Genomic DNA, 25,308 nt, shown 5'->3' on the forward strand with positions numbered 1-25,308 from the left:
TTATTGTTAATAGTAAACTTTTTAATATTTTAGATCATGTCACAGTGCCAAACCTTAAGCATGCCTTATTTAAAACAGGTAGTGCACCACAATGGCATTTTCAGAGTTATTCTGCCCACGTACAGAATTTGTAAATAATTTTTTCCCCTCATCCATCACTTCTGGGCACCCAGACACAGAACCTGCCTCTCAGCACCTTTCTTAACTCAGACAGAGGTAAACGCTTTATCATTTCTGCCCCTTTGTGTCCCAGCACAGGCTTTGTACGAAAACAGGCAGGACAGAGATGCATATACATGACTAAGAAAGATGTATTTACAATAACAAATATATTTATTAAGAAAAATGCTTAATAATCACCTAGAATTAAAAGAGTGACATAATGCACCAAATAAATGAGTCAAAGAAGAACGCTGAAAGCTGAACATCAATGCCTCACTTTAGGCTTCTGATTGATCAGATGATTGTATGCCTCAAGAACACACAGAAAGATCAATGATCAACAATGAAACACCAGAGCTGTTTATATTCTCCTGCACAATGACAAGCAGCACGTGTCTTTCAATAAGGTGGAAATCATGTCGGGATAAATCCTTTGGATTAGCGCCTTGCTGAGCTTTGTTGACTCTGGGTCTGTTCTGAATAATAAATTAAGGCAGAAAGAGTGAAAGGGAGGGACAAGACAAGTACATGTGGCAAATATGGGTCAAAAATAGAGCGAGAGAGAAGAAGAAAAAAGACTTAGCTCAACCAGAAAGTATTACCTATGCATGAAGGGAGGTTGTTGTCCCATGCTCTTCTCTCCCCTGTCATGCACCTGAGCGTGGCACTGCCATGCAGGGTGTAACCTTGTTCACAGTCGAAGGTTATGGAACTTCCAGCAAAATGACCATGGTCGCTGATTTTGAAGCCAAATTGAGGGACTCCAGGATCATCACAGTGTGACAGCTCAAAACCTGGGCAAGTGCATTGAGAAGGTGCAAGAAAGGTGAAAACAAGCACAAATGTCTTATAATTTCACAGATTTGTGTCCACCAAAGAAGAACCTTTCTGCTTGCCACTATTACATTCTCCTTCATCTGTTCTGCAAAAAGGTACTGACTGGATTTTGAATGTTAATCATCAGCTCAACAAGGAGCAGGTCTCTATCATTTTGGATTCAAATTTAAGAATGTTGCTTTTAAGTTTAATGAATGTTGACAAGTTAGACTGACATTCATTGAAAACAAAAATGTAGATTTATGTTCTAAGAATAAGTGCTAGTTTTAGATTTTATGAGGCTTTCTTAAGATTGGCCAACTAAGATTGTATTCTATTTTCGTTCACGTTTTCTTCTAAAGTGAGTAATTTCCACTTATTAAACTAGTCATTTGTCATTGTATTCAAAATGAACTATTAGGTACATAAACTATACAAACAATTTGCTTAGAACTAGTAAAAAAAGAAACATTGGGTTGTATAGTATTCAGTTTGAAGTAATTCTATCCAACAGCTTTTTTTCAACCTTATTTTTCTCTTTTTAAATGCTTGTGTGGAACTATTGATATCTCACTATAAGAGTTCCTGTTCAGGCAAAATGACTTGCTGCATGGACAGAAAATGTTCCTTCTAGTATTTTTTCTCTTATTTTCCTTTTCTGCTGCTTACTATTTTTATACTACCTCCTTTTGCACTGCAGAAATGTAGAATGTATTTTAAAATCTTTGGGATGGGATAAGAAAATACCAGCCAGAAACAAGCAGTTACAATAATTCTTTAGTTCTCTGGGTTTGACCGTGACCATTGCTTTTAATCTGCTTCTTTCTTCAAAAGACTAGTGCGCTGCTGCACAGATACAGTGGCCTGGCTGCACATAAAGCCAGCAGTGCTGATTTATGGTTGCTTCTTACTGCGAGGTCTACACCCATGCCAGGTAGTAGTATTACAAGTGTCATGCCCAGTATAAATTCCCAGCAGTTAATGCTCACATTTAGAAAATTACCTCAGCCCTTTGGGTAGAAAAGTCATGAAAACATGACCAGACTTCTTGTTCAGTCGTGATTTAAACTAACCGTGCTCTCCTTTCTCCTTTTAGCCTCGTTGTTCGTACATCAGTCAATCTCCCAGGTTGAATTTACTTTAGATGAGAACACAAGGTGAGTGCTGTCCTTTAAGATGGACGCAATGGTTTATGTGATACTTTTCAACTTGACAACAATTTATCACAAATTTGGAGGAATATTTGTAAGTTTTAATTTTACGTATGTGTTATGCAGCCACAAAATATTCTGTAATGAACTTTCTCTACGACAAAACCAAAGATTGTTTGATGTTTCAAATAATAATCAAATGAGCTGTTGCACTTAGCATATTTAGTGCAATTATTACTCAAAGGCGTAAGCTCTCAAACTGTGAGTTGTGGTTTGAATGGAAGAACGTTCTTCATCTAGTCTGAAGGTTTGATCCCCCGCCTATAACACTAAGCCCTGGCGTAATCACTGATATGTTCTGCAGTTTGTCTTTTTACCAAGAAAAACAAAATCTGCATTTGTTTAAGCACACACATTCACAGACACACACTGTAGGGTGCTTTGGAAAAAAATAACCCTGCAATGCCCACTACATCAAAGAAATGCAAGAAAATTCTTTCTTTTTGGTTATCACCCTTTGGTGAAGTCCATAAAAAACTGTAATATCATCTTTTAATGAGAAAAAGATGGTATATTTGTTAATTTTTTTTCTTACAACAATGTTAGATTAAAAAGTAAAAATATTAACATGAGTGTTTAGGGGGAAAAAAGCACTTTATTATCCGCTGCTTCAATTTTGATTCACACATTTTTAACATGGTGTAGCTGTATTATAAAGAATTATCAACTATTTTTGCATTTTGCAATACAGAATGTTGTTCTTAAACAAATAATAATAGATGAGTTATTGTCTCCATAAAGTTTAAAAATGACCAAAGTGTGTTTTTGAGATTTCATGGAAGCTAACATTTTGAAATGAGCAGGAAAAGCCCTTCTACTGCCCCTAGTGGAATGATGATGCACTACAAGGCAGAAAGCATAGACCAAGTTATATACAATGGATCTATAAAGAAAGTTTGCACCATGCTAATGAGATAAGGGTCACAGAAATGAATGTTTCAAATATGATACTATTGTAGAATAGACTGAAATAATGTATATTTTTATACATTTTGTAACATTTTGTGAGCAAAAACTCACATTATGACCAACATCCAGCAGCAGACATACCACTGCAGGTCACATGACACTTCAGAAAAACCAGTTAGAATCAGACCCTGCATTTGCAGCAGGGTTCAAACACATGGACAACTGATCCACACAGGGGGACATCCTAAGGGACGTAGTTTGTTACTTGAGGAAACAAAAAGGAGAAATTTTAATCACTCTGGGCTACTCTGTGTCTGTTCATTAAGAGAAAGATAAGTTTGGTCCAGCGCGCTGACGGTAAACTAATTCTCTGTATAACCTAAATTGCTTAATTTGCAACATTTTTAAACCATTGTTAATCTTTTAACTTGTTATTTCTCCATTTTGTTGAGTTTAATTTTCTCTCGAATAAAAGACCGAGGCACAAGGGTTAAATAAGGTTGAACGTATTTGTTACACCAGTCTGAAAAGTTTAAAAGTTTCAAAATTGATGGCGCCTCTCTCTAACATCTGTGCTTATTTATGTCAAAAAAACAAAAAAACAAGCATTAAGAAAGAATATGTCAAAAATCTCAATTGTAGGTGACAAACAAAAACATTTAATTGGACAAAAATCTGTTCTCTCCCCAAGGGATTCTCCTGTCACAGTAATGCATTTGAAATGGTTGGCAGCAGGACCCAATCAGCAAGTCAATTATAGGAGAAACTTAATACTATGAATCTATTTAAGGCCTGTTCACAAACAATATAACCATTAGTTTCAATATAAACATGCACATGTGGATGAAGAAAACATAAACAGGGTAAACATTGGATCTAGAAACAAGCAATCCCAACAAAAATCCATTCATTGATTAAGTAAATTCAGGCAGACATGGATTTCTAGAAAATACTCTAATCGCAGGAGGGAAAAGTGCAAGAAAATAGTGAGATTCACATGGAGAGACAGAGGAAGAGAAAGATCGGATGGAAAACCACACATTTTCCTGTCAGAGAATGGCAGAGAGAGCCATGCTGTGTTTAATAGACACCCTGACAGTGAAAGACACAGTATGGTAGGGTGAGGGTCAATTAGGACCCTCTTTTAGATTCTTCCACTTGAAATGAGGGGCTCCGAAAATGAGGCCAAAATCATTCATTTGGATAAGCTTTAGGACCCTCCTCCCCCACAGGAAATGAATTGCGACTTACTGTGATATATGAGGCGGAACCCTGCTGCTGTCGACTCCTGGTCTGAGTAAAATTCCAGCCACATATAGTTAGAGGTGCTGGTGAGGAAAAGGCCCTGCATCTGTGAGCCTGTGTAGGTGCCGAGCAGTGGAGCCGTACCATCCTTCCCATCATACAGCTAATCAGAGACAGAGGAATTGTGAGACAGTTGTGCAGTTTTCACAATGAGAAAGCTATCTTTGAAATAGATTCAACAACAGAAAATTCTACACAATGTAAGGGGCACTTTAAAGCCTTCTAATCTGCAGCGCCTTGTTTATGGATGAATTCTGGTTGTGCTGCAAACAACGTTGGGATTTAAAGGTTTTAGGAATACGCTAACACTTTTAACGTGGCTATCATGTGGTGTGTTATTCATTAGCAAAAAAGTGGTCTATTCAAGTGTACTGCAAGTATTGGCAACCTTTTTTACGCTAAAGGTGAGTCAGTATACTTGAAGTTTACTTTTTATATACTATCTATATGTAGTATACTTAAAATAAACTTAAAGTGTACTACTTTTTGCAAAGGACAAACAAGTTCTTGAAATACTGTGAAAGAAAGGCAGTTCATAAAGTTTTACTGACTGATGGACTTATCTCTGACTCTTTTGTCTCTCTGAATGTGCCTAAATTATGACATAAATTTGAAAATAGACCACTCATTGACAGTGCACCTTATAATCCTGGGCGCCCTACGGTGGAGAAAATACGGTTTATAAATGTATTACCTGAACTCTGAATTAAAAATGATTTTAAAAGACAACATACCCTTCAGAAGTATAATAAAAACATGATATTTTGGACAATGCAAAAAAAATGCAAATAAAACTTCAATTAAAAAGAAAACACATTAAAATTAAACTACTTGAGCTTGTGAACTATAGTGAAAAAACAAATGCAAATTGTATGTAATTTTGCCCTCAGCTGCCCAAACACATTACATATCCAGAAACTATTTTTGACTTAATAATAAATTAAAATAAGTTGTTGATTTAAAACAATCTTTTAAACCCTCCATAAACTAGCAGCATCTATTTTTTTCCTCATTGCTTGTGTAAAATAATAAGAAATTAATTAAAAATGCTTTGGGACCTTTTTCATGGAAAAACTAGCAAGGCATCTTTTTGATTCTCTTCAGGGAAATTTAGCTTTCTGAATGTGTCTTTCAGCGTTGCAGCTTCTCACATAATTACTAAATACAGGAGATTACTAGAAATCCCAATAACAGACTATAATGCAGTTAATTGGTGTATTAGACAAGACATCTGCATCCCAAAAGAGAGCATTTCAACTGTGAAGTGAGAAGTACATGTTCATTTAAATCCCATCTGGGGTGCTTACCAGAACTGCTGAAATGCTCTTGGGGAAAGAAACAAACTCTTTCCTTTCTATATGTGTGGTTCTGCAGTTCCTAATTGACCTTTGCTTTAATTTGCATATGAGTGTGTAGCTATCTTTAAAAACAGTTGTCTGTTTTAGTTTTAAATAAGTAAAAATATCTTGGTTAAAAACTTGAAAAAATGCAAACAACAAAAAACATTACAGATTATTAATTTGTACCCATTCATTTTATTCATAAACATAGATTAACTGAATTACTTACCTTTAAAATGTCACCTTGTGCAAGCAGAAAGCTGCTCGCTGTGACATTAATGCCTTTGCCTGTTTGGACCTGGATGCTGTACACGCATTCATGGCTGTTGTCGTAGTTCTTCGGATAGTTTGGTGACAACAGAGCTCCCACGTTGTTGGAAACTGTGGATCCACATTCCGCTGCAGGGAAACAATCAAACCCAATCACACACAATCATTCATACAACTATTTGCAAGTGTGTAATAAAACAGAAATTGCATAACTGCTAAACTGCTTTAAGAGATAACAGTATCGTTCAAATATCCCCTTGAAAAGAAAAAAAAAAGTGAACTCTGTTTTTTATTACTTTAATGTCATAGTAGTCATTACCAACTGGCATTATGAAACAATAAGTAGGTTTTTAAATATTAATTTTAAAAACAATTACTAGCTATCTTGTACTTTAGAAACCAGAAGAGGCACACTTTACAGAGAGATCTGCACTGACAGGTGCAAAGCGACCGACAGTGTGTATTAAATATAAATAATACCCCAATAATGCTTTCGTTCTAAACTAAATAGGACTATTCATGATTAAAGATGTTTAAGTGAAAAGTCTAATAAAGGAAATTAGTTCTACAGACTTTTTTATACTTGAAAATTTCTAGCTATACCAATACCTTCAGCAGTATTACCTTCCTTAAAAATTAGGCTTAGTAAAAAGGAAGTAAAAGCAGGGAATACGTACCCACACACCTTGGCAGAGGGGCGCTCCACATGCGGCGCCCACCTCCCAAACACACAATCTCCCTCACCCCCTGCAGACGATAGCCCGCGTTGCAGTGGAAAGACAGTGAGTCCCCAATGCCAAACCTGGATCCAGTATGCCAGCCGAACCGAGGCGTTCCAGGATCCTGACAGGGCTCCAGATTGTACTCTACAAAAAAATTAAAAGGTGTAAACCTATTTACATAAAAGAATTGTTAGTGGACTTTGATCCTGAAAAAAAAGAGAAAATCCACTTTATCTTCTCACTCCTTTCAAGGAAGAGTAGACATTCAGCTTTTAAAAGCAACATTGGTGCTTGTGCTGATTACCAGTCTTGCTCAAGCGTACTCGATCAGGTTGGGATACATGACTAAAGCTTGAGAAGTCTGGATTAGCTATGGCTCTTGAAAAAATAGGTCATCTTGTGCAAATCCTTTCTCTCATGGCCTGTTAATGGTCTCAAACTTTAAGAAGATGCAACTAAAATTACATAAAAAGAACACAATTTTAGTTGAGCAATTCTTTTACAGTCTATAACCTGTAGATCCATTGATTTGGGTCCAGCAAAACATTTCAGCAGTGCTTAGCAGCATAATGTGACCCAAGAGTGTCAGCAGACTTTCATTAAAGGCTGCTAAAGGTTAAAAATGAATTCTAATCACGGAATCTACAAATGCTAATTATAAAGCATGCAAGGACAAACACACACTCACAGTCAAAATCTGCTTTATGAATATTCATGCATGCATAAGTAATGTTTCACTTAAGCAAACGACTGGCAAATATTTAGAAAGAATGCTCATAAAGCAGACCATCTCTATTCTATGTCATATCCCATTTACTCATGCTCCTCTCCAACCGTAACTCTGCATTGCCTTCTGTCTCACCTCTTCATATCCATTCAGAAGTCTTACACATAGTTTTTTTTCTGTTCACCGACTGGGGGCCCATTATTTCGCAATACAGCAGTCTCCTCAGTCCTCAGGACACTGGCCCTTATGCTTTGATGAGCATTCACATCATGGTTAGACACTGTCTACCTACCTGCCTGACCTCTTTGTGTTTTAATTATTCTCTTCTGACTGGCAAAGACCGGAGGCATGGTCTACCTTCAGCCCACTGACCGATAAATCACCCCTCACTTGTTACTTTAAGCACGCTTCAGCAGTCTCTTTCTCTTTCCGTCTGCCCGTCACCGCCTTCCACTTTAGCGTTCCGCGTCTTTTCAACAGCACCATCTAGCATGTTGTGAACAGTTTTCTTTTAAAATCCTGGCATCTGCCTCCTCCTCCACAGCCTTGTCCTCTCTCTTTTTGTGAAGAGCCTGCAGCCAACACATGCGCCCTCCTCCCCCCTCCATTTCACCCACAGATAGAGCCTGTATTCCTTCATACCCGAGAAGGAGATGTTGAATCCCTGAAGAGATATGGAGAAATCCGAAATGAAGCGTAGCTGGGCCTTGAAGTTCCCATACAGGCCAGCGTTAACTGGTGCAGGCCTCTCTGAGCCAGTGAGCCGAGCCAGAGGCTGAGCGAAGCTGCCATTTTCTGTTATCAGAAGGTAGTCATGGTGATCCTCCAGGTGGAAGGAGTGAAAAGTGAACTGGACACCTGAAGGGAAAAAGATGAATGCAAGATGAACAGTCTTTTTTTTGCTTGCACACAAGCACAAGTCTGTTTTCCTGAGAGATATTTTTATTGTACATACATTGCAAATATGCAAACAAATATATCGATAATTGCAAAAAACAGTTAACTAAAAAAAAAATATGAATATGTTGATCCAGAAAAGTTTAAAATATTTTTTTTTGCTGTCATATTGTTGCCCAGTAACATTATCCTGCTTCCTTCTATGACAGCCAACTGGCTGTTTTTCAACCCATCCAGTTCTGCCGTTTCCATCTGTTGTGGCTGTCCTAACAGGATTCTGTAATGTCATCCAGTGTTTGGCTTGCTTTTTCAAAAAAAAAAAAAATCATAAATGACCAGAAAATTAAATGATTGATCATGTTGTCTTTCAAATAGAAATCATGTTACGACGTATAGTGATGAATTATCAATTAATCAGAATTAGTCTTGGTTAAAAGTCCTCCCACTTCTATAATGCAGTACATACAAAATAAACTAACATTAGAGACTTTGTGGCTGTTTACTGTACAAAGGTAACAACCGACAGTAATCAATGTCCTGATTTGACGTCTGTCTTTACATAGAAAATAAGAGTTGTGGAATTCTGAAAAGACTGCAATGATGGAAAGAGCTGCCAGACATGGAGGTGGTACAAACAAAACCATAAATAAAATCAAAAGCTTGCGGAATAAACATACAGATTGGCAGTAAATTACAGGAACAAAAGCAGCAGTAATTTATAACCAGACTGAGGTTTTGTGATCAGACATTATATCCTGACTGCAATTAGGATCTATGACTGCAATTATTTTTGAAGGTGAAAAGTAGAGAGTAATACTTTCAGGAGATTCGATTACTTTAATATTCACATGGAAATAAGAAGGAAAAATGAGAGTACATTTAATTTGAAGCAGTCCCAAGGTCAAGAAAGGAAACCCCACAGAAAGTAGTTGAGAATTACCAAGCTACGATCCTGTGGGACTTCCAGATACAAACGGTATGGTAATAACCAAGCTGGATGACAAGGAGAAGAAGACTACAGTGATGCAGCCGTTCCATGTGACAGTAAAATCAGGGAGAGTAAACATGAAAAGATAGAGAAATACCAAGGGCTGAGAGAAGAAGAAGAAGAGCTGGAAAAAATAATGAAGGAAAGGCAACAATGGTCCTCATGGTAAATAGAACAGCCAGAGCTGTGACCCCCAAACTGGGAAAATGGCTTCAGGAGATTCCAGGAAAAACATTCAAAATCTTTTCCCAGAAGAGTGCAGTCATGGGAGTAGCTAAAATACTGTGCAAGACCTTCAAGCTCCCAGGACATGAACTTGAGGGGAATTGGAATACTCACAGAGTGTGATGGAAATCTATATACAGTACATATCTTCTTATTATTTACTTTTCATATGCTCCATTTTAGGGGTCACAGTGACTCATCCACCTACACCTTCCTCACTCACACAACTGCCTTCCCATTCATGGTATTGCATCAATGACTTGCCTTCAGTTTTATATGACATAACCCCTCAAAATCCCAACGTAATTGGGACTGGTACAGCTTCTCCAAAATTCTGCACAAGTTCTCACCAAGATTAGGAGGCGGGCTCACATAACCCCAATTTTAAAATCCCTGCATTGGCTCCCCATATGCTTCAGGATTGATTTTAAGATACTTTTAACTGTTTTTAAATGTCTTACCGGTCTTGCGCCTTCCTATTCATCAGATCTTTTAGTAAGGTATGAACCCTCGCGGACCCTGAAATCCTCTGGCACTGGTCTGTTAACCATTCCAACTGTAAAAAACAAAACCTATGGAGATGCTGCGTTTCAGCACTATGGTCCCCGTTTATGGAACAGTCTACCGGAGGACCTGAGGGCCACAGAGAGCATTGATGCTTTTAAGAAAAGGTTAAAGACCCATCTTTTTAACCTGGCTTTTAGCTAATTTTTTACTACTTTTGTTTATTTATTCGGTTTTTTATTATATGTATTTATTTTTATTTATTTATTTATTTATTTATTTATTTATTTATTTATATTTTTTTTTTACTTGTCCTGTCCAACAGCTAGGCAGGTAGATGAGAGCTGAGGGCCTCTTGTGTTGGACATATTTTACTTTAACAAGAGGGGTTATTAATCTTCAGACAAACCAAAGCTGTGACTGAACAAACCAAACCATTTTTATTTATTTATTTATCCATTTTATCTTGTTTTATGAACTTGAACTAGATTTTTAACGCGTTATTTTAACTTACCTTATTTCAACGTTTTGTTGTTTTTATCAATATGTTTACTTTTTGATTCTCATTTTTATTTTCATTTTTATTTCCGGTGCTTCCTCAGTTTGGACCTCTCCCTCTGGGTCAGCTGCTGTTCAGCCACTGCGGCTCTGGATGGGGACCTGCATCACCTCTTAGCTGTGGTGGAGCGGTCCCCGCCTGTGATGCTGCATTTGGCTGGTTATGCGGCTGTTCACGGGGGGGGGGGGGAGAGTTCCAATTATCAGCGTTTCCAACATCTTGTTTTCGTGCTCAGCCTGTTTCTCATTGTCTTTCCCCATCAGTTAGGGGGTGGGAGGTGTGAAAGGAGTGGGGGGCTAGGTACGGGGAGGGGGGCCCTATTTATTTATTTATTGTTATTCATTTATTTATTTATTTATTGTGCTTATTTATTTTAATCGTCGTGCTTGTTTTTATATTTTGTTGTGTTTTAATGTAAAGCACTTTGTGTTATATTTTTATATGAAAAGTTCTTTATAAATAAAGTTTGATTTCATTTGATGAAAGATTGCACCACCCTGGGGTGGCATTGTTCCTGGCCCTGGACTTTTCTGGACTTAAATGTCTGAAGACTATCCAGGGATCTCCTCCAGTTTGAGGGTTACAGACCAGAGAGCTCCAGTCCTCACAGACACCATTGTCACCTTCACCTTGCAAGCTTTCTCCAGTTCTTCCCTGAGTCCCTGGTCTTTCTCCAGTTTATCGTGTCCCTTCCTCTTAATGCTGCCATCACTTGGCATTGACACACCCACCACAGTGGCTTTGCTCTGTTTTTCATCCAACTCTGCGAATGCTGGTTGGTTCACCATTACCATCCTGTCCTCAAGTCCACATGACCTTTTTTTAACACTTTTTTTGCGATGGAACCATCCTGGATGAACAAGAGACCTCACAGATACGGTGAATGGTAAATAATCATTTAATGTTTTTCTCTGAAGGGCCAAAGCACTTTATAGTCACTGTCCCATTAATCCATTCACACATATTCACACACTGATTATGGCTTCACTGCCAAACACTGGCACCAACCTATAACCAGCAGGAGTACTGTGGGGTTCAGTGTTTTACCAAAGGACACTTCAACACATAGACACGCAAGGCAGGAATTGAACCTGCGATCTTTCAATCAGAGATTGACTGCTTTACCACCACGGCTGCCCAGATGTACTCAAGGAAAATGACAATTGGGATCATCATTTTAGTATTACAGTAAGAGTGGCGATGAAGCTGAACTGTCCATTAAAGGAAATGACAACACAAAAGTGCACCCTTAAAACATTAAACACAGGTGTTTTGTGGTTAGTTTTCTATTCATGCAAATTCAGATAATTGATTAAAAAAGTCAAAGCAATAAATGTGAATTTTAGACAGTATGATACCCCACTACAATACAGAGGTTACACATTCATGCTGTTTTCTAAATTGCTTTTTAGGCAGTTAGGTTTAATATGATTCACACTACAGGTGAAATTATAGATTGAAGATGGTATTCTTACCTTTTCCATGGTTGACTTCAACCGTCCATGTACAATTGAGAGAGTTAGGATACAGCTCTGGGTAGCCGGGTGAGAGAATGATCCCCGAGGGGCCTCTGATATCCCCACCACATGATGCTGCATATAGGAAACAAGATAATAAGTGATAACTGTGTAATGACAACTCATAAATGAATAAAAACCTGCAAATGAACCAGTAAATCCTTCATTTGTAGACAAAGGAGCAATTTTGTTTAATAATGCATTTGAGTCATGTCACATCCTGTTCTGCTATTTTTATAAGCACCTGTAATTCTGCCAACACAGTGTTTTTATTCCCTTTCCAGTCTAGCAGTAGAGCCTAACATGACACAAGATTATTTATTCATTCAACCATCCATCCAGATTTTCTACTGTTTTGGTATCTTTGACTAAAAGGCAAAGTCAGAAAAACAAGAATATTTTAGGCTTATTTCCCTTTCAGCATACAAAATTCTACTGTTTAGGGTTCTTTAAAGTACTTTTCAGTTAAAAACAAATATAGTGAGCTCAAAACTCAAAAGTTCTTTCCTCATGTGAGGCAGTCAAACAGGAAGAGTTAGGAAACAATTTCAAAAAGTACTACTGCCACCCCCTTAAAAGAAACCTCATGAGTGGTCCATATTTGCTCAACAAACTACATGAAAGCGCTCATCAAAATAATTTAATGAGATGAATCCATCCCCTCATTGGCTGCTGACGGTAGCTGCAAGGTGAATACCATATCTGCCTGAAGGTTAAGTGGTGTAATTTGATACAGTTCAAACTTGTAAGCGTTTTCTCCTGCTGTAACTGGCTTTCTACAAAAAGGTCATAACACATAAAGGGCAGCTTTTGTTAATACACTATTCATGAAACCTGACAGGGTTTGTATTGTTTCCTTCTTGCTTCTATGACGATTAGCATTCAGTACTTTCATGGCACAATAAAAAGCTAACAAATATCAATAGATGTGTGCAAGCACATATTTTTACTGCAATAAAAGTTAGCTGATGTCTTGGTGGATGCGAGGCCTCAGGCTCTTCAGCTACCCATACCCCTTTTATCCTCTCTCTTCACCCTTGGGCCTTCCAGCAACTAAACAAAGCTTGAATTCTTACTCACCACCAAAAAAATATATATTTATATATTTTATTAATGACAGAAAATTACATAAAGTCATTAAAAGTTGATGAGCATGCTTGGCAAACGATTACTTCAGAGGCTCCACAGGCAGAGAGCCAAGGCATTTGGCTGCAGTCTGGCACACACCTAGGCATGAAAAGCCTCTGAGATACAAAATGAATTTTCAAAGCAGAGACGTTGATGAAGTTGTATAGCTTGGTCCTGAATCATATGGATGGTGTCATTCTTTATGCCAGCTCATACGTGTATTTTATTTGCTGTTTCGCCTCAGTTGAGCAACTCTTGACAGAAGAGTATCAACGGTCCGATGCTGTGTTACTAAACAAAACGGAAAATTGTACAAACAGCTCAGAAAAGGAGAGACAGTCAAAGAAATTAATGTTTGATGCTCTGAAATGACTGTGTCCACATTGTCCATGATTAATAACACAGAGTCGGGTGTTTACGCAAGCTGCTTCAATTGGTGGATGTGAAGCATGTTTGTTTGTGGGGTTTACCAGCTGTGGGTTGCAAGGACAGCATCCCACAATTTCGTGACTCTCCAATGCCAACAAGCCCTGAATGCTTCTGAATCACTGGGACATCATAACCAGCCCAGCTGTTAAGAGGAACAATTACACTGTTGAAAGAAAGGCCTCCGTTGGAAATATTATATGTGAACATACCGTCACAAGTGGGTAGCGGGTGGCTCCAGAAGTGGTTCTTCTCACAAACAAGTGGCTCTTCGTGGCTCAGCCTATATCCAGGGTTACACTGGAAGGACACGGTGGAGCCGATAGACAGGTCATGGCTCAGTCGAGCACCATTTACTGGGATACCTGGATCCATACAGGAGTATGTGTCCAATGTGACACCTAGAAGTGTCAAATAAACATAGTCAACTTATTGTCAAGTAAATATTTAAACTTTTATATCATGTCATACAACAATTTTTCTTCCAAATTAATATTAATTAACTCCCATATTTCCCATCATGCCATGCTTTGAGTTGATTTACATAACAGGTTGATCAGGATGTTTTTTGGATTTGATCCACAGTAATGAAACACTGGGACTCCAAAATCTATTTTTTTTTTAATTGTCTTACATTTTTCTCAGGCTTGTTTTGTTGATAATTCAAACAAAATGCATTTGAAAATGCAGTGTTTTTTCAGAAATGCCCTGGGCAATGAGGCGCACACTGATGGTGCAACCGAGATAATTTTGTCAGAACCATACTGCTTGATTTTCAAAGCACAGAAATAAAACCTATAATACTACCTTCCAGCTTTAGGCTATGTCAGGGAAATTCCAGCAATAGCTGAGAGGTCAAGGAACCATGGCAACAGTAAATTCCCAATTTTTACCAATTAACTCATTGTAAAAAGAAAAGATTCAACTAAATCAGGAAAGATACACTTTATCACCAATGTGAACATTAATTTCTAGAGTTAATATAAACATTTAGTGTACATGTATTTTTAAAAGGTTTGGGTGTTGTGATCATCATCAACTATCTCTCATAAAATGCCTTTGTAAATTAGGCAGGCAAGACAAATTCAAGATATTTTGGCATCAACTGATGGTATGACATTGTGAAAAAAGATAAACATTTTAGATAGCTCGAGGTCAGATTGCTGAGGGCTTGTTTGGGTGTAAACTGCTAAATATCTATGTTTTATGAAAAAAAAATCTATGTTTAAAATGCTTACTTTATAGTTGTATATTACAATTTCTTTTAGATTTAATTTTTTTCTCACTTTTTTAATTTATTGACTAGAATTTTCACTGATATTTTATAGCATTTTAATGATAAAAGTCTTGAAGCAAACGGTGTTCTTTATGCCTCAAATATTCAACAGTTAAACAGATAGATGCTTAAAACTACACAAAAGTACATAAAATGGCCTTTTGTTTTACCATTCGATTTATATATGCAAAATGTGTAGAATTTAGACAAGCCAGGAAAACAGTTGTGTGAGCATATTTGACAATTCTAAGCAAGCTTTTCTAAACCTTTATTTCTTCTGTAAAGGGGAAGTTTGCACAGTTGCATACATTGTAATTTAAATTGTAGCAATCCCTGTCATGGAGTGAAAATGTCCCATACAGTATAGTGTTTTGGTAAAATATGTTTGTACATTCATTCTGTAATTTCGAATAAAAAAAAATAAACATTGATTTTGAAAAGATGAATAATAAACAATTAACAGCTGAACATGACATATTTTATTATGTGAAACCAGGAGGTTTTTCTTCTCTAAAAAATGTATTTGAGTAATAATTAATAGTTTCAGAAAGGAAATTATGAATTATTCCCTAATGTGTTCAAACTGTAGAGCTATTATTGATCACAGCTGGCCCTGGCCTCAGGCTGCAGGAATTTGGTAGAAAATAATGACCTTCATTTATTCTGAAAACCAATGGAGCCCTGTAAAAATATGCTATTATGTGTTGCACATTGAATGTGTTGGACACTAATTTACTGGATGTATTTTCTTTTTTTTGTTAAACAGAATAAAAATAAAACAGAAAAATGTACAAAAATTGTACGTCCCTTTTGCTCATTTTCCACATCCAATTTTACAAAATGAAGTAGTCAAAGTTTTCCTTAAGTCTGTCAGTAATTAGATATGTCCTAGATAGCAATGTTAGAAGCTAACAGGATTTTACTTTTATTGCTTTCCGATAGCCTCATCAACAAAAGAGAAATGCACCAGAGAGCTAAACATATTAAGACGAGGAGACTTGTGGCTTGCTTTCAGTCAGTAATGCAGACATAATAACAAACTCAGTCTTATGAATCAAATCATAGTGGCAAGGGTAATGCTGCAAGTGCAAACAATTGTGCAAACAGATCTCAATTTAGTTGAGTATTTTCAACTGTATTTTTCAAAGGCTGCTCTTCTTCTCTTTTGCACGAGAGTGCGGACTAAATAAAACCTTACACTGCAAGCTCTCCTGAAATTTTACACCTTTGAGAGTGGATGTTCTTTAATTATGCAGATTTTCTTCGGCAGTCTATGCACTTGAAGTGTGCCTTGTTAAGCAAGCTTGAATATTTACACTTCAGGCTACTGCTGCACCTAACAAGAGCCAGCAGAGTGCATGAAAAGATATCGACTTGTAAAGTTATGTTTTGATGTCAAATCCCAGATCTAATATAATTTTCATCAGGGAAAAAAACTGTTACAAAAAGAAAGCACACACAAACAAACTCATGACAATTATTTGGTTAAAACTTTTGTTTAGGAGCACCAATTACATCACAAGTGTTGGGTTTTTCACCCAAGACAGCCTGAGGCTAACAGAAAAATTAGTTTTGACTGCTATCGAGCTAATTTAAACAGCTCAGAGTAACAGAAGGATCTTCTTCTTTTCTCAAAAGAAAGGCCTGATTAATTTAATTTCTTTGGCACACTAAAACATCTTTTAGAAAGAAAACACAGACAGTGGAACAGTACAACAGTTTCACTTATGCAGAAAAAACAAAGTATCCCCACAATTTGCAGAATTTGTGCCTTTGGTAGGAATGGCAGTACATTCGATTTGTTTTTGATTTTTATGCTACATTTAAAAATAAATAAATACGTTTAAATGTCTTGTAATTTTATGTCTAAATGTAAATACATTTTAAAATGATTCAGAGACAAAAAATGAAGACAGGGCAAATTCATTCCAACTGGCATAAGGCATGCAACTAACTCAAGTGAATAAATTTACAGGACACATGGTCTTAAGTTTTTTTCCGACAAGCCTTAACTTCAACTAAGTTGTATTTAATATAAAAGTTGTTTCCTAATCTGTCGTGAATAATAAGCATTTGTTTATTATGAAGAATTACCTTTAGATGCTTGTAAAATTAGCAGTGGCAGTGTTAGATTTTTGTAAATTGAATAAAGAATAAATTGTATAATTTCCATGTAATTTATTTGTGTCAGAACTAAGACACATTACAGCAATTTTCACACTGACAGTGGTCAGCAGACTGGAAGACACTTGGATCGCTTCAGTTTCAGTGAATTATTTCAAGTAATAAGTCATTATATTTAGTGACTTTCTGACAACTTGACATGTTTTTCAAAGGCATTATTATTTGAAATCCTCTTAAATCCTGTTAGCTGACTGTAAAATTCTGAGCTAAAAATTACAATTTACGTACTTTTGGTTTTTTTTTTTAAGAAAAGGTAATTGCATTTGCAGTAGTTGAACATAATGTTCATGGAGTTAGATGCAGGACACATTTACCTTCATAGAAGATCTTGAAGCCACTATTTGATCGACTGTTGTCAGTGGTAAATAGCAGGTACAGGAAGTTACTGCTGCTGAAAAGGAACTGGGGGACCTGAGTTCCATTAAAGGAGCCAATCAAAGGAGACAGCAGGTTGGGACCATCATGCACCTCCAGGAAGTCATAGCTGAGTTCAGTTTGAAACCTTTAGAGATAATAGGAAAAACAGAAAGGGAAAAAAAATTGTATTCACATCTCTAATTTTGGGTTCACAAAGAAAACAACAACAATGTGTTATTTAACTTACTGTTAAGCTTTGGCAGCAACCAACTTGATGTTCAACTGTAGGAGTTTTACAGATATACAGCTTTTTTGTGCGGGGTAAAGTTTTCTGGTTAACTTTAATTGAACTCAATTGATAAATCATAAAAAGCAAAGTACAACCATTTACAAGGGAAATCTGTGTTTCAATGTTCTTTAGCTAAAAATATAAAGCATGTACAGTATTACTAGTGTGCTTTGAGGATTTTTCTTTAATAGCGTTGTATTTTAAGTCAAGTCAAGTCAACTTTATTTGTAAAGCGCTTTTAAAACAGCAGAAAGCTTTAACAAGGTATTGACTAAGTAGCAGTTCTCAAGTTCTCAGTGAATAAGATAAAAACTAGACAGTGCTAAGTGTGGCTTTCACACTTTAAACCAACCACAGTTCAGCTGTGTTTTTATTTCTTAGGATTTTCATTTCTATCTCCAAGGGCTTCAGAAGGAAATTCTCAGATGGCTGCGTCTTTACAGTTCATACAAGTTAATGCATCTGAAAAGTCTTACATGATGTATAACATGTGTTTTCATCTAAAATTCAACAACTGTCTTGAACTGCAATGAGTGGTAAGAGTTGACCACAAAGCATTGGTGCTATTATGTTTTTTAAAATCCTCTGATAATGATCTTACGATTCTAAATTAATATTTAATTGAATCTATAGACTTTCTGGGCAGTGGATCACCAACATAAAAAGACTATTTGCCATTTTTTGAAGAGTTTTTTTTCTTGTTTTTTTTATATGAACTACAACTCACACATGCAATTTAAGTTTGTGTCTTTGCTTTTCTTGGTTGAGTCGTTTCAGATGTGTCATACGGACCTGTCAAAGCTAATCTTGATAGATCGTCCCGGTTCAGCCTCGATGACCCACTCACAGCTCAGGGAGTCTTTGTAGTAGCCTGGCCACCCCGGAGAGAGGATGACACCAGATGGCCCTGAATAGTGTCCACCACAAGGAGCTGGAGGAGCAGAAAAGCATCAGTTTGATGAGTGATGGAAAATGTTGAGAGGACTAAAGAGGAGAGGGAACACAAAAAAGGCACAGAACTTCTTTCGACCCCCATGGAAGAAGCTATCGAAAATATGAGTCACAAAAGAGATTACACATAAAGCTGAAAATATTTTTTCTCTGGCTTGGCTTAGCTTTGTTTGTGCTGTATATTCTTAGAATTATTTTTCTTCAAAACAAAACAGTAAACTGTTCAAAAACGATTAGATGCATCATTTTGGTTTTACCTTCACATTTGGGAATAAGTCCGCTCCACATAGCTTTTCCGTCCTCCAGGTGACATGTGATGGTATCAGCTCCCTGTGTCTTAATGAAGCCTTCCTCACAAACCACAGAAATGGAGCTTCCCAGCTGAAAACTGTCTCCAAAGCGTCTGCCATTCAAAGGTATGCCAGGGTCAGGGCATTCATTGTGCCCAAAAGCTATAACAGAAATAAATGTCAAAAATATGCTAAAACAGAAAAACTATTGTTAAGCTAGAAAAATAAATATAAAAGAAAAACAGATAGGCATTTACATCAATGAGAAATACTACATAAATTTGATATTTAAAACGTATTAACCATATTCTTTGTAAAAAAAAAAAAAAAAAAAAACAAACTAACTGCTCCCTGGAGGAAAGGCAAATATCAGAGAACATACATTTATAAAATCAGACTATCCATTAAGGCCATTTTTTGTGTGTGCTTTACTGAGAGTTGAAATCAACACTTTTTCAGTTTAAAGTATAAAATAAGAGATAAAAATAATATTAATGCTTATTTTGGGAATACAGTGGATTGTTGGGGATCAAATGGGAATTTCGGTTCTGCAAAAACTCAACCACAATCAATATGGCAGTCTACATGACAACATATATACACAAAACCTTGTAGATAAGTGGCCAAAAAACATCTAGTGTTACTGGGAGGAAATAAATATGGTTATAAGTCTTAGTTTTTAATGAAAAGTATTTAATTAAGCACTGTTGACATCACATTTCTAAAATGGCATCATATTTTTATTTAATTGTTAAACTTAAATTATCAAGTTAAAGTTTTGCTTTGTTTTTGTTTTTTTGTTTTTGTACATACATTTTGTTTTAATTATATCAAGTGTCTTTTTCTTAATTGTTTTGATAGACTTGTTTTAATTAAAAAATACAACCAAATAATTCTCAATTTGTTATTCCTAACAGTCGATATAACTTTAATTTAAGGTTTAAAGTACAAATGAGAAAAAATTGGTAAAGCTAACAACCAATGTTAAGCCAATCCATTTATAGATCACTCAATACCAGGATATCACCAAAGATAAAATGCTCCTCTGTTGGTTTTCAAATGACTTTTTTTAGAGGAAATAATAAAAAAAAATTGCTACAACTTAAAGCTTTGCAAAAATGAGCATGTAAGTGTGTGCATATTTAACATTCGGTTATGCATAAAAGTGTGTAAAAATGTATTTCATCTTAGGAGTGCATTTCCTTGTTGAAGAATGCTGGCATTACCTAAAAACTCATTGATCTAACATGGTTCAGTCAAACTACTAATTCCTGTTAATACAGAAACCAAATTAAGAAAAAATAAAAATAGTGGTGTATAGAACAAGGGCTACACAGTGGCCTAATGATTAGCACTCGAGGGACCGGATTCAAATCCTGGCTGGCACCTTTGTGTGTGGAGTTTGCATGTGTGTACCGGATAGGCTCCAGCAACCCTACGACCCCTAAAGGGTTAGGAAAATAGAAGGGTCTTAGAACAACATTTTTGTTGATGTTAAACTGTAGGAGTTTTACAGTTTTCATGTCACATTTTTTTCTGTTTTAACTATAGAGGTATATGCTTCAGTGTGTAAACTCATTCTTTTGATTTCCAAATGTGTAGAAAATTCAAAATGTTGGCTTAGGGAGTACCTTCACTATAAAATGCTTTCATATTAAAGTTGCTCATTTATCTGCTGCTGTAAATTCCGAGATGTTACTAAACAAATATCTGCCATATTCTAGAAGAATAATGCATTGGTAAGCTTAGAAAAATAAAAAACCCTGGATATTAATGGGGAACAACAGAGTTGGAGGATCATAGGATGCTTTCAAAAAAAAAAGGAAAAAAGGTGTTTTTTTGCATCACCTAGTCAGGTGAAGAGTATCCACAAAGAGCTAGTCATGTCATTATCCAAGTCGAGCAGGAAGAAATATTTCGGGAGAACTGATGAGTGGGTTTTTAGCCTGAGGTGCAAATCGTTTATTTTCCTCAAAACGACAGGACCCACTACTAATGGAAAAGCTTTCAATTTTATTCACTTAATTAACACTTTTTTGTAACAGAAACTGTCATCCTGTCACTAGAAAAAAAAAAATGAATACAAAGTAGTGGGACTGACTCAAAACCTGCAATACACAGCAGGATCTGTAATACTTGTCTAAGCTGTGTGATTTCCTGGAAAATCATGGCATCCAGTCAGGTTGAGTCACTATGATAATGTGTCCTGTGTCAGAAGACAGGACCAGGTGGAAAACTGGTGCTTTCATTGTGCTGGTGGATCAGAGTGAGTCAAATGCACCAAAGCTGACTGGACAGCACCTGGCAAGGCAAATGTACTATGACCTAGAATATTTTGTATATAGTGAACAATGTTAAAGGGTAAACAAGTGGAATTTTGGACATTAGCAGAGCCAGTGACCTGATCTCAGCTTGGCCAAACTGAACCAAAAGCGACTGTTAATGAATTAAGGTTAAGTTAACTGTATGATTTTTCTTAACAGAAGGTAGAACACTATAAGAGGCAAAGATGAGTGAAATAACCCATCACACAAAACAGTTTTAAATTATGTCTAGAAGTGTACTTGTTCTTGGTGGGGTTGACACTGTGAATTTCAAACAGTGTGTGCAAGATACTCTGTAAAAAAAAATCTAAAATGTTAAATTTTCTAAAAAATGCAGTGTTTCTGCAAATGTTTTTATCCACCTCAAACCAGTCTCCATTTAGTTTTTACTACCAATAAAGAACAATAATGTAACCACTGACAACTGATGAAGAGGAAAACTTACGCCATGATATTCCCGGTGTGCAGGTTTTGTACATCTACCTCTTTTTAAAATTCCTTTAGTTTTTTTGCCAGCACATGTAGTAAAGGATATAGAAAAATGGTGGTATGGTCATTTTTGATCAAATTGATGTAATTCATATACACCATTGTCTACCTGTGAGCTGGCATAGCCCTGTGAACTACAAGCTCTTTTCTGGTGTTAAAGACTGTAGTCCTGCTGTTCTGACATCACATATCCAGAGGTAAGTCGTAATCCCAAATTGGACCAAGGGTGAAACTTGTTCTTGACTCCTTTCAGTCGTCTTACTGACCTCGGCCAGGGGTTGATACTACTGTTATTTATGTTCCAGCTGACTCAGTCAGACCTCAAATGGTGGTGCAGTATGTTTCTTTATTTTTTCTTTTTCTTTTGTATTTTCAAAACCTTTCACCTCTTTCGCCTGATTGAGAAGCTGCTTAGGATGAGTCTCAGCAGATTTACTGTCTCCTGAGCAGGTGAATGCCTGTCAGGCCAATGCTGGAGAAATGAGGAACTCCTTGTCTAATGTGAAGGCTGGTAAGATGGGAGCACTACACTAGACTCACTTCTTCCATTTTCTGTTTACTCCGTATACCTCTAACTGGCTGGTGGCTGGTAAAAGCAATGTTTTTGTGGAGTAATTTGTCTGGGAATGCAAATGTACAGATGGACGAGTCAATCATATCTATACTAGTTTTGTTAATGATCAAAACAAAAGAAGGCATGGGTTATGACCTATCAATGGAGAAACAGTTCAGCGCAGATTTAGCGGAACCCATATGCAGAAGTGGAATTGTAACTTGATCCTTATCACTTTAAAGCAACAGCCAAATTAAAAAGTCCAAAAAGCTTTAAGAAGTATTAAACTGTCACCCTCAATTTCCAAAGATGAAGCCAGAATTGAGAAAAATGCAACTCCTCAAATGACCACTGGAGGCTGGTTTCAGAAGACAGCATTTTCTACTAACTCTAAAGAGAAGTCCATCTCTAAACCCAAAAGAAGATGCACTGTATGTACTGCCTGGTGGAAGGTCTAAACTTCAGGTTTCATTTTCACTCTTCAGAGTCATATGGCTCCTGTCAGAGATGATTGGTTCAGTTCATATGTGTCTATATACCAAATTTTGTAACCTAAGAGTCCTTTAAACTGTTTGATCCAGATATTTTTAGCAACATCAAGAGAAGAAGATACACTTCAAAAGAACATCTCTGACCAAACTCATTATATGACACAGGTGTACAGGTACTTGGGTGTACAATGGAAATATAGACTACATGAAAGAGTAACACTGTTATTGCAAACAAGAGAGATGGAGAGCCTCTGTCTTCTGATGAAATTCCAGATCCATTAATATGTGCATAAAGATGATGGAGATCTTTCCCCAGTCTTTGATGGAAGATGCAATCTGCCGTACTGTGACATGCTGAAGGAGCAGTATCATTGCCAGTGAAAAAGTTAGCTTTGGCAGTATCATTGAGGAAAAACCTACCTTTGTATTTTATGTTTTCTATTTTTCATACCTATTGCTTTTATTCTAACTATATGTTACACATTTTTCCCTTTTGCATTGTTAATAAAGTATATTGTTACAAAATCACAGGCTCTGCAAGAGCAGTAATGTTTATTCTGTGCTTCATGCAGTCACTATCTTCAAAGGATTTTGTGTAGGAAAATATAAAATGTAAGAGTTTCAGTAATTCATTAAACTACCGCAGCGAGTCACTGACTAAATAAGCATTTTATATTGAAGCACTTAAAACTTCAGTATTGCATGGGAATACTTTGAAATGAATGCCAATTGTGTATAATACTGTTTTAAAAATCAAGAGGAAATGGGCCCCAGTAGTATTTCCTTAAAGAAAATACACAAAAAAGTTATTTAACAAGAAAATACTTTTTTGTAGTCTAAAATCATCCCCTACTTTGTTATTAAAGTTGTCAGATTTGTTGCATTGATGTAATCCCTATACACCACTTTTTTTGTTTATCTTTGCTCCTTTGTTGGGTTGCTTTCACAAAGTGTTTAAATTAAGAAGCTTAGAGAAGTGAATTTATGATTGTGAGTGATAATCATCTCACTAAGCCCTGACAAGGATGGATGAACTTATAGGCTATAAATACTCCGTCCTGATATAACTGTTTGCTCCATGTCACTTACTGCTGTAGGTGATATTAAAGCCTCGCCCTGACATGGAGTGATCCGCCTGAAACTCCAGCTGCAGAATGTTGCTGTTTGATGTCAGATGAGAGGGAACTTCAGCTCCTGTGAAACGCCCTAATACTGAGGCTCCAGACTGATTCTCGTCTTTGATAGTAAGGAAATCATAGGGAGGCTCTAAGTCAAAGTCATTGAAGGCCAGATGGATCCTGGAGCCAGGTTCTGAGATAATCAGCCACACACAGTTGAGGTTGTTCCCGTAGCCCTCTGGGTAATCGGGAGACAGCACAGTCCCCATGGGTGAGGTGAAGTTTGAGAAACAGGGGACTGTGTGATAGAATACAAAAAGACAGACGCAAAAAAGGAAAAGAAGTTAGCATTATATGTGAGATAAATTGAGTTTGAGCTACTTTCACTGACTACAAGAATTTCTAAAGAATTGGGGACAAAGACTTGTGCAGAACAACGTCCCCACTGCATAAGCAACCAGGAGACAACACTGCTCCCACGGGCATTGTGTAGCTGGAGAAAAGTAAAACTGCATGGGGAATAGCCACATTGCCTTACAGACACAGAATACCGCAGGCTATCCCCATAGGCACTTTAAGTGTGAGGAAATAGAAGTTTAGATTTTTTTTATGGATACAAGTGAAGCTTTTTTTAACTGAAGGGATGAATTACAGCTGTCTTGCCAAAGATGATACGCTGCATAATGCAGGCTTCCTCTGAGTTTGTGTTCAGCATGAGAATATGGAGTGTGTTTTTTTTTTCTTTTAAAGCCTGAACAGCTACACAACCATATGCTATCTATTTTCCATACATTATGTAAACCACTGGCTGTTTACAAACATGTGCTGCATGTTCAATTATCAACACTGTAATTAATCTTCCAGTAGCACGGTCTATGGGAACTTTCCCATTTTTAAATTAATTACTTCATTTCCAGTCAAAAAATAAAAAATAAAAGCCAGCATGGAACTCACATATGCAGATGGGAATATTAGCTGACCACTGATTGTTGTTCTGGCAGGTTATCATCTTTTCCCCGATGAGCTCAAATCCAAACTGGCATTCAAAGCGGAGAACATCACCATTTAAAAAGCCACTGCCTTCTTTGTAGCCATACAGAGGTGTACCAGGGTCACCGCAGCTCTCTTTGTCAATTTCTGTGGTTGTAGGGAGAAATGGGAAGAGGATGGATGGGTGAGAATAAGTGAGGAATGGAAAAGGTGTACAGCAGAGGATTAAGTCAGCCCAAGTGCTGCAAGGTACTATTTTTTTTTTACATTATCTCTGAGAGTCCAGTAAA

General features: G+C 36.8%; 1 protein-coding gene across 1 annotated transcript in view; it reads right to left on the reverse strand.

Annotated features, from left to right (window-relative positions):
* LOC101167820 (CUB and sushi domain-containing protein 3) overlaps positions 1 to 25,308 on the reverse strand; it is a gene marked incomplete in the record, with an annotated part of 253,195 nt that overhangs the window by 141,286 nt on the left and 86,601 nt on the right. Inside the window, 12 exon segments of the mRNA XM_023964007.1 lie at positions 765 to 956; positions 4,350 to 4,506; positions 5,973 to 6,142; positions 6,691 to 6,879; positions 8,105 to 8,320; positions 12,111 to 12,227; positions 13,919 to 14,107; positions 17,481 to 17,668; positions 18,605 to 18,743; positions 19,021 to 19,215; positions 24,000 to 24,326; positions 24,983 to 25,165. Coding sequence (XP_023819775.1) covers positions 765 to 956; positions 4,350 to 4,506; positions 5,973 to 6,142; positions 6,691 to 6,879; positions 8,105 to 8,320; positions 12,111 to 12,227; positions 13,919 to 14,107; positions 17,481 to 17,668; positions 18,605 to 18,743; positions 19,021 to 19,215; positions 24,000 to 24,326; positions 24,983 to 25,165 — 2,262 coding nt within the window.

The sequence above is a fragment of the Oryzias latipes genome, chromosome 16, assembly GCF_002234675.1.
Source record: "Oryzias latipes chromosome 16, ASM223467v1".
Taxonomy (NCBI): domain Eukaryota; kingdom Metazoa; phylum Chordata; class Actinopteri; order Beloniformes; family Adrianichthyidae; genus Oryzias; species Oryzias latipes.